At 34.4% G+C, this 10522-nt stretch overlaps 2 protein-coding genes across 2 annotated transcripts in view; both read left to right on the plus strand.

Annotated features, from left to right (window-relative positions):
• The window catches only part of LOC119666343 (gustatory receptor for bitter taste 66a-like), a 2095-nt gene extending 245 nt beyond the window's left edge, over window positions 1-1850 (plus strand). The window contains exons 2-5 of the mRNA XM_038075625.1: window positions 6-204; window positions 1302-1487; window positions 1564-1653; window positions 1707-1850. Of these exons, the coding sequence (XP_037931553.1) occupies window positions 6-204; window positions 1302-1487; window positions 1564-1653; window positions 1707-1844 (613 nt within the window). The 3' untranslated portion in view covers window positions 1845-1850. The remainder of the gene's footprint in view (window positions 1-5; window positions 205-1301; window positions 1488-1563; window positions 1654-1706) is intronic.
• A 1859-nt stretch (window positions 1851-3709) lies between these two features.
• Window positions 3710-5596, plus strand: LOC119669043 (outer dynein arm protein 1-like). The gene has a single exon (XM_038078768.1). It carries the CDS (start codon window positions 3816-3818, stop codon window positions 5475-5477), a length of 1662 nt encoding a protein of 553 aa, XP_037934696.1. The 5' UTR covers window positions 3710-3815; the 3' UTR covers window positions 5478-5596.
• The last annotated feature ends 4926 nt before the right edge of the window (window positions 5597-10522 follow it).

Consider the following 10522-nt stretch of genomic DNA (forward strand, 5'->3'; position numbering starts at 1 on the left):
CATAGCTATTTCGCTAACGAATTGAACGATTTTGAGCATACGAAAATCAAATTTTCAAAGCTATGTCAACTTCACGATGGTATTTGCAGTCTAGCTCAAGAGTTAAGTGAACTATGGTGCTATCCAATGTTAATACTTATGGCCTATGGTTTCTCAACATCAACCGCTTTATTGTATTTTTATTACTGTGCAAGCGAAAGCCAGGTAAATAGTTTTTAAATTTAGAAATGGCTTAGTAACATATCATGTTAAAAAGAATTATTAAGCCTTGTTTGGCGTCACATGACTCCAAGCTGCTTCTATACTGTTATTTCGTTGAGCATAGACCATTGACTTGAATGTTATCTGGTCTTTGACTTTTTATCATCTCTTCTCGGCTGCTAACACGCATTTCACAGAGTGGTTGTCTGAGTTGGTTAAATAGAAAGATATCTTTTTCATAATCATCATTAAGTCTTTTACCTTCACAAGGAGCAAAGGGTGCTTAAGATTTTAGCTGTACTACCAGATTTAGCTGCATGAATTTGGTACCTCTGAAATGTATTGTCGTGTAACGTTAGCTCAGTAGGTATGTAGATGTAGAGCAATTTGTCTATATTGATTTCAGAGAGATTTAGAAGATGCTAGACTTGAAGTAATCCATTGTATTCCGAAAGTTAAACTTTTTTGTTGGTAAGCTTCCTGATAATGTGTAGGCGTCATCATTGACCATTAAAACTGACTCATGTGTTCTCACTCCTATTATTAGATTTCAATGTGCCCACGTAAGTTCACTGTATAACACAAGAACCAATGCAAGTGTTTTTGTCTAACACGTAAGCTGATACGATTATTCAGATGTGGTACAAAGAGCCAAAGTCAGTTAGGTTTCAGAGCCAGATGTCTTTACTTGCTGTGTGCAATACAAAGCACAACTTTTTTTGGCAAAGGAGTTCTGTTATCCACCCCGCCTTAGTATATATTATAAATTTTATCACTGTCCTTTGTACTAATATTCATTTGTGAAAGTTATATTTAAATGCAACCAAATATATATTATAATATATATTATATTATATTACAATATTTGTTTATAATACTAATACATTTATAAGAATAAAATATTTGAAATAAAAGTAAAATAAATTTATAAATTTAATAAAATATAAATTTAATTAAGGTAATAAAAATTTTTGTTGTTGTAGTTCACTACTGTTAGAAGCCTCTTTATTAAATAGATTCTATAGATTCTATTTAATAAAATACTCACTACTGTCATAAGTGGTGTTGAAATATGAATTTTTCCTCATACAATTTTGCAGCTAATACCAACCTTCTTTCGGGTTGCCAAAGATCCAGTGATCACAGTGATTTACTTGATTTATATTGCTGGAAAATGTGTGTCTATTATGTATCTAAGCTGGAAAACATCTCTGGAGTCCAAACGCACCGGCATATGCCTGCACAGATGTGCTGTGGTGGTGGACAAAAACGAAATGTATGAAATTGTAAGATATCAGATTTCTTTGTAATATTTAAATTCAGATCTAAAATTCAACATCTTTTAAAAAACATCTATTAAAGGTTAATCATTTGTCATTGAAGCTTTTGAACCATGCAGTCGACTTTTCTGCCTGTGGTTTTTTTACGCTGAATATGCGAACTCTATACGCAGTTTGTATTTTTTTTTTAATTAAAACTCAGTTAATGTAAAAGGCTTTTTACAGATAATCGGTGGTATAAGCAGTTATCTGGTAATACTCATTCAATTCAACATTGCTGGAGAGCAAATCAAGAAACCCTATATATCACCTGTGCCTAAGGAATTCTTTGGATTTGAAAACGTCACCTATCCAGCCGATTAAGTGCGATCACATTCCATATGAAATGTCCTACGATTGTTCTGATAACTCAGATATTATCAGATGTCAGTTTTCTGCAGTAAATTCATGTTAATGTTGTTTCATGGACTAAATGTTGTTTGCAACTTTTTTGAATAATAAAAAAAATGCACAAATCTTATTAAAATCATAAATTTTATTTCTTTGTTGCTACAAAATATAAATGTTTGAATAAAATTTAATAAAATAAAAATATGTTTTGCGTTTTAGATAAATTTGTGATGACCAAAAAATATGTACTAAAAATTATCATCGGCTGCTCCTAAAAGTATGCGCGAATAATATTTTGAAAAGATTTTTTTGGACGCGATACTGTGATTTATTAAAGTTGAATATTTGGACAAATTCGAACCTTAATTAGCCAAATTAGGTCGAAGCAGAATGCGAAAATAATGTTCCACTAATTGCTTTTCAAACCACCAAACATGGAGCAGTATTGTTTGTGCTCTCATGGTACTTTTTTGGAAGCAGGTAATGAATATTTAACAAATATAGTAAAGAGATACAGCTTCTTCTTCTGTCAGCCTCATCTCGCAGTAGAGCATAGGACCTTGACCATTCTCTTTTAGCGAACTCTATTACGCGACTCACGGCTGATGTTATTTCAGGAGTAATTTGCCGCTTCCATTTCTAAGTGTATTGATCTTTTCCATGTTCTTGCTGGTGTACCACGACACGTCGACCTATACCTTGAGGATTCCATCGAAGTCTTTGACTAGCGATGTTTTCGTTCCGCCTGCAGAGCATATACCCAATCGAATGCCATTTTCGTTTGCAGATTTCAACAGGCGCGGTGATCTGATTGGTAGTATATTAAGTATATTGTAATCGTATTGTTCATGAAGGCAACCGGCAACAAGAATTTTACTACAGCACTTCTTTTGAAAATAATATGATCTAAGTGAACATTGAGGTAAATATATACTCGGAAAGCAACATCCTAGCGGAATTCATTTACGGCTCTCTGGAAAGCTTACTGAGCTAGCATATGCAGATGATGATGGTTCTGCTAGCTAGCATCTATAATGACATGCAAACTAAACTTAACGCCTTAGCAAGTACAGAAAACAATATCAGGAAAACGAAATGTATGCGAATCAAAACAGATAATCAAATTGCACTTTATGTTGAGGATATACCGATCGAAGATGTTTTTGAATTTGAATACCTAGGTAGTAACATTGAAAACGGAATACGCAAAGCAAGAGCATCCTTCAGCAAACTTACTCGGATCTGGAGATGTCGCACTCTAAATCAAAGCACTAAAATTGCAATATTTAACGCTTGTGTTAAACCAGTACGGTTGTATGGTAGTGAAACATGGCACTTTACGCAAGCATCTATCCAAAAACTGTAAAGCTTCATCAACAGATGTCTTCGGCTAATTTTTCGGCAAGTTGATGTCGTCATTATCAGTAATTTTTCTCTGGGAAATACTCGTAGTACCTAGGCAGTACAATTTCAGTTTGATAAATGTTACCCGGACTCTGCGCCATTGGTTGTTTTATGAACCAATGCTTACAAAGTGGAAAGATGGTGTAAAAGAACTCCAGCATTGATAGAGAAACTTGGATTAGAATTCTCTCGTAAGGGCTTTTTCGTTTGGTTCTGAGTTCAGAATGATATATATTGCTGCAGACTTCTCGAGTTATTTGCGTTAGTGTGAACGTACTGTTGTCAAAATTTTTGAAGCTAAAATTAAAATCATTTTAATTAGATTTGAAAAGAAAATCATACGAGTTTGATTTGGAATTTCGAATTCCAACTAAAATCTTGAATGAAAAATTCTTAACAAAGTTGTCGTGTGCTTTTATGTAGCAAACTAAACCATTCCTCATTTTATTTATTTATTTTTTATTGTAGATGTTGTATCAAGTCGGAAAACTGTTAGAAAAAATAATATTTTGGATCTTAAGTCACATCAAATAGTTAAAGATGTTCAGAATCAGCGAAGAGGGCTTTGATAAAAAAGCCTTTTTGGAATATGCGAAGGCTAAGGAGGTGGAATACAACAAATTGCAGCATGCGTTGATAAAGACGCTTGCTATAAGAACCCGCACCCGAAAGCAGATTATTTTTGAGAAAAGGATCAAAGCTGAACTGAAGAAGTTGCGTGCGCAAATAAAAGAATTACGTGCTCAAATATGGGTTGCCAGTAACAAAGCTTATAAAAAGGAAGATGAGAAAAAGGTGGCAGAGATGAAATGCCATGCTTTCTGCTACGTTGAGTTGACTAAGGAGGTAAAGGAACTTAATACTACAGTACATAAGTTCGAAACTGAAATTGCTCGCGTTAAAGGTGAAATGCTTGAACTAAATAAAAAGATTGTACCCGATGAGCAGTTTCAGGTCACAATCGCCAAATATAAGAAGCTTCAAGAGACGTTGGAAAATAAGCTTGATACAAATATACGTCGTGAAGGTGCTGTTGCGGCCGATAATGCACGTTTGAGGGGAGAGATAATCCGATTGCTCCGTGACAAAACTTACTTCAACGAACAATACACAAAATTAGTGGAACGTCTAAATAGTAATAAGAAGTACCTGATTGATCTGGTTGATTATGCTCTCAACAGCTTCACTCAATGTATGACAATTTACGATAAAATGGACAGTTTAGTGATGCAACGAGATAAGGACTTTGCTGCACGTAAAGTGGAAATGCAAAATCTGTTACGCATAAAAGAAGGCAAGGATTTTAAAATGCAGTTCTTAACAGGTAAGGCTAAAGAGCGCATTTTGGCTGATCTTCAACCAAAGGAATATCGACGACGGGCGGCATTCCGTGCATTTCATCAAAAGGAAATTGCAGAATGCAAGGATATTCTGGCTAGAGCTATGAGACTGACTCAAACCTCAAATGTGGACCAGTTAATCACCAAATACCATCACGAGGAGGGGCTTTATTATTCTTATTTTAAATATGCCAATGAAATGAACTACCGAATGACTTCACTCAACAATTCTGTTAATCGACTATATGACAGCATTGGTAACTTGAAGAGCAAAAACTATGACAAAAGTCAGAACCAACTTGAGACAATTGAAGATCTCGAAAATGAACTGATGGCGAGACAAGAATCACTGGAAGGACTAAGACAACAACGCCGTGAAAATGACAAATTACTCAATACTGCAGCAGGTGAAATCGATTCGCTCTTCAGAATGTGTAACGCAAATGATTCGCCACTTAAGGAGTTACTTGGCGATCACACCAAGGTAAATCTTCAAAATATTCGCAGCTTTCTAAAAATATTCGAGAAACAGATTTACGACCTCGTCGCATACTCATACATTGCCGAACGTGAAGATAAGAAAACAAAAGAAAGATATTATGTGGTCCAATCTGTCTGGAAGTTTGATGATAAACCTACCGAAATTGATGACATTGTGTTGGCACAACAATGCGCCGAATGCGGTGAAGGAGAAGCATACAACGAAGATGCACCTGGTTATGTGCTTTCCTTGGAAGAAACCAAAGCTAAGCTGTACGAAGAGATTAGACAACCCGACTTGCAGTATCGTATGCACAGCATGAGTGCATGCCGTTTGCCAAGATCTCGTCTACTGGTTGCCAAAAGAGATGCTGAAAAGTGATGTCCTGAGTACATTTTGATTAACAATTGATGGTATAAGAAAATGAAAATTTCGTTCATATGTTTAATCAATTATATTTCGAAATTAAAAATAAAAGCAGAAGCCAGAGCAGAACAACATTTAACAGATTTATTAGCAAGTATAAAACTTTTAAATATTTGAGTTAGGAATTTATTTAAACTTTAATCATATATATGGTATCTCGAAATGAAAGAAAAGCACTGATCACGTTTTGTTATTATAAACAGGGACAATAGAATAGTACAACTTACGAGATCTAGTGTGATATTCCCGAAGTGAGTCGCATAACAGACAATTTATGGCTACGGATTACCTTAATAACGTAGCTCGGTTTGAGATTCCAAATTTAAGTCCGTATAAATAGGCGATCTGCAAATTTAACTATCCTGTAGTCTCATATACGAATGAAAAGCATTTCCAATTAAATAATCAGTGATTGATTGAAGTTTATGTTGATTTTGATTGGGAAACCTGTCAGTTTTGTTGTCGACCCGACTTGTTTGGATTTGCTTATGTCTTAGGATTAGGCACTAGTCCTCGACTGATGTTTTTAAATATTGATGCAGTCTGTTTTAGTTTATATTCCGCAAAATGATTTCGGTCCTATGAAGTAAATTATATACCACTTTTCATAAAGCTCTGTTAGCTGTTTTGCTATCATTAAAAATATTCATACCTTTACGGCCCCATAAGATTCAGATATGGTTATGGTTTTTGTAGCCACTGACCAATTTGGATTTGATAATTCAGGATTAATGGATTCTTCTCATATTTCTTAATTTTTTATTATCGATTTAACTTTTTTTCGACAATTGTGATCATATGACTAATTTCTGTTAATTTTTTAAGATTTATTTTTGGGCACATTAACCGTTATATGTTTGCAGTAATGATGGAATCGTGATGCAATACTCTGTAAGAGTTGGCAGAGGTTTTTTAAATATTTTTGATTTTGATTAGATACTAAAAGTAATAAACATTTTCACTTTAAGTAATTTTTAAAGGAAAAGAGCTTCTCACTTTATGTTCTTACATTTTTGAGTTCAAGTTTATTCTTCCATTTATTCTTCCATTCAACCATTTAATATATAATATAACTTATCAAATACTTACAAATTGATATATTTCCACTGTTACTGTTTTTTCGCTGCTTTACTACTACATTTCTCCCAGGAATCCTTAATATATAAAACAAACAATTGCAGTACCCATTCCGCTATAATATGATAATTAAATAAATCTTTGGTCCTTAGCGATGAACAATCTGTCAAAGTTTCAAAGAACTACTTCTGTAAAAACCTGTTTCTTCTGTAGGCCAGAGCTGGGCACTCACAGATAACACGACTAATTTTCTTTTTTCTCTAGGTTTCCACAACTTCCAAAATGAGTATTAAAAGGAATGTAGCTTTCTAAACATTAGTAACCAGAGAACTGCTGTAAGCCTTCCAGCACTCACGCAGTCCCTTCTAACTAGATCCTAAACTCTAGTCATGTTTTATGAGAGCCATGTTACACGAAAAGTTACACATGACTTAATTGTCTTCCATGTATTTTTTTTGAATTCAATTCTGCTAAAATTTGTCAAAAATATTCTTAAATATTTAAAGGCACTCGCATTTGGTTTCAATATTATTAATAACAAATAAAAATATGTGGTTCAAAACATGATAAATTGTTCCTTTGGTTTTTTTTCGAACGAAAGCTGAGAGCCTCCAATAACAATTTATGATGGTTTGACAAACAAAACCGTGAATGGTAAATGACATTACACCAACGGAAAAAATACGTAATAAATAATCTCATTTCTTCACTAAAGTACCCAAAGCACCCAAAGCAGCCAAAGCAGCCACTACGGCAAGAGCTAAAATGACTACAGCAATGGGACAAGATAACTTATAATGATCGGCGGTAGCAATGGCAAACTGTGTGAAGGACAAAGGAAGCATACCGACGAACAAACCAACGCAAATGAATACCAAGAGCACGACATGGAAATCCACCACGGAAGACACTTGCAAATGGAAACAAGGACTTTTCAAAAGAATGCTTCTTATTATTATCGCTGATGATGATTGTTGTTGCTGAAGTTGTTGCTGAAGTTGTTGCTGTTGTGTGGAAGAGCCACATTAATTTTGCTGTCATTGTAAATCAGTTGAATACACATACACTCACGGAAAGCGGCAACAATAGCAGGTAGGAGGCGGGAGCATGGTTTATAGCTAAGCAAACAGTTCAAAAATGGTTTAAAATCCAACAAAAGCTCACTTAAATATGAATGCCTGAACGGCGCACCTCTTGTTGTTGTGGCTTTGGTTTGGTTTACAAATTAAAGCGGGAACTTCTCAAAGAACTAAAGAGGTATGCCATGTCGGCTTAACCAATTGTGCTGTAAAGGTAAGAATTGACAAATATCACTGTTAAGTTGTATTTGCTTGTTGCAGAGGCACTGGTTAAATTGGAAACGAACTCAAAAATTAAATTAAAGATGACAACATTGGGGAGTTGGGGTCGAGTGGGTTGGAAATGTAAGTATCACTGTGGTTGTGCGTGGCGGTGAGGGTATCGCTCCATTGCAACATTTGTACTAAGTGTCGGTTAAGCTGCAAACAGGATTTTCGTGAACGCTTGAGTACCTGTAAAAGTGGCGGTTTTCGAAAGTTCTTTAGCTCGATTACTTTATGGTTATTTTGCTGTCTTTACGCATATTTTAACAGGCTGAAGTCTCTTCTAGCTGAAATGCTTAAAATTAAGCTACGAAATGAAGTGCGTTTCAGGTTCTATTCAAATTTAATTCCAAATGGCGGCATCAGAAAAAAGTATGCCTGAAGCAACAATTCAGGCAACAGCAACAGTTTAAGCACAAGCAAAATTACACAGTCTACATAAATTTCTTCTCACAGCGATATCCTTTAAGGACATCATCGCGCGTCAACCTTGAAAGCAGAAAATGTTTTCTGTTTTTTTTCTTATTCGCAGCTGACGCATTATTGTGAAAACATATTTTTTATATTTATTGCTTGCACCCACGTAATATGCCCGACGACTTTCCATTCTATTTCTATTTTTCTGAATAACAGAAAATCTAAAAATTTCCCACAAGTCTATTGGTAGCCTCAGCGTAGTCGGTATGTCCCTCGAACTCAAGGCTACACTTTGCAACCGCTTTGCCTGTCTAAACGCCAAAGCAACTGCCTATAGCAGTTGTTGGCATTGTAATGCACACACATACTCAATGCATTGGTCATGATTCAACTTCATCCATATAAGCGCCTCGAAGTAGGACGATAGCCCTACACTGCCACTGGCGTAGTAACCCTTTTGTTGGAGTGTTGTCTGTAATTCGTTTGAAACTTGTCTTGGGAAGAAACTGCAGAATTTGGAAAGCGTTGTCGTTTTTATTGGTACTAATATTTATGCGTTTTTCCTGCGGGCTTATCCAGCAAAGGTTGGCGCACACTAAAAAGGATTCCATGAATTTGCTTAACAATTTGGTTTTCATCCTTTTTCTCCTTGCTGTGCTATTCCACGCTTGCAGGAACGCATAAAAGCGGACACCTTTACATTATCATAATAATAATTGTACATTATGTGGAAATATGATTTATGGCAGCAGAGCCGAAGCGGAGCATAGCAGGCGTGTAAGCGCCGTTGTCTATACCACACGGAAGCGGAAGTGGAATATCAGTTAAGAGGGGGAAAATAAAATATCCTAATTTCATTTTGTAAGAAATTTCCCCAAGGATGTTAAATTTGTGTAAAATAAAATGTAATATTTTTAAATAACATTCAAGGTAAATTTTTTTCCTTACGGTCTGTTTTTTATTCTTGCCAGAAGAACTGATAATAAAATGCATAACTTTCGCAAAAAATTTTATAATTTTTTCAGCTTAAATTTATGAGCTTGAATTCTCTTTCAAACTAAAATATGGTATGTTAAAACGATTTTAAATAATATTATTGTATTTAATATTTAATAGTCTCAAATATTGGTATCCTAAAACAGTTTTCAATTGATTGAATTGAATTGAATATTGGTTAAGTTATCAGGTATTGCACTAATAAGTTATTAAGGAAAAGTGTTTTGTTGGGTTATCAAAAACAAGCTTTAAAGGAATAGTCACTTATGACACTCAAAGGATTATACTTAGGTGGTAAGATGTTTATAGGATGTTTCATCGTATTTCTCATGTAAAGTATTACGTATGTCAATATATTCAGGCTAAACCTAAATCTAGGAAACGAGTGGTTTCCTAAAACACTCCGTACTTCAATGTATATAGTACTTGAAGCTGAAGTTAAGCCTTCACTTCTCATATATTGCTCTCTGACTATTCTTAATTTAATGATGTGTCTATTCCAAAAAATGTCCAATTAGTCCAATACAATACAATAATATCAACTTTGGTCACAAAATAATAAATAGAAAATATAGAAAATATACAGATCGCAGATTTCTCTTAGTCAGTTAAAACTTTCATGATGCGGGACTGAAGTCATATTGGAAACTTTTGCAATAATGAAAAATTATCACCTCTGTTGCAATTTAAATCGTATAACAACTATATTAATATATAATGGTCTTCACATAATCTATGTTATGCTAGACCGTTACTTATTGCAGTTGAATTGATGTCACTTAAATTAGTTTTAGAGTTGGATTGTAGGCACATTTGGACATTTTGTTTCTTTAGAGATAAATTATGTCAATCTCTGAAATATGATTAATATTCTATATTCATCAAATAAAAACCAACTTTATGTCGTCCATTGTTATCCGCTGGGTATTATTTATTCCTTAATGTGCTGTAAGCAGTGACTTCGCAGTAAAAATTAATTATTCGTCTTGAAACTGTCTTCCCTTTCTGTCCTTTTCGTTTCGAGATTATATTGAGTAGATTGATTTTAGAAATGAAGTTTTAAGTTTATTTTTAATCCACTAAAAACGCATTCCGGTATAGTTTGTTTTAAGAATAAAATAAATATCAGTTTGGACAGTACACCACACACAGTTTTTCTATAAAAAA

The sequence above is a fragment of the Teleopsis dalmanni genome, chromosome 1 (assembly GCF_002237135.1).
Source record: "Teleopsis dalmanni isolate 2A chromosome 1, ASM223713v2, whole genome shotgun sequence".
Taxonomy (NCBI): Eukaryota; Metazoa; Arthropoda; class Insecta; order Diptera; family Diopsidae; genus Teleopsis; species Teleopsis dalmanni.

Bases quoted from the DNA above. Each gene is read 5' to 3' on its own strand.
- LOC119669043 (XM_038078768.1), top strand. From the start codon at position 3,816: ATGTTCAGAATCAGCGAAGAGGGCTTTGATAAAAAAGCCTTTTTGGAA.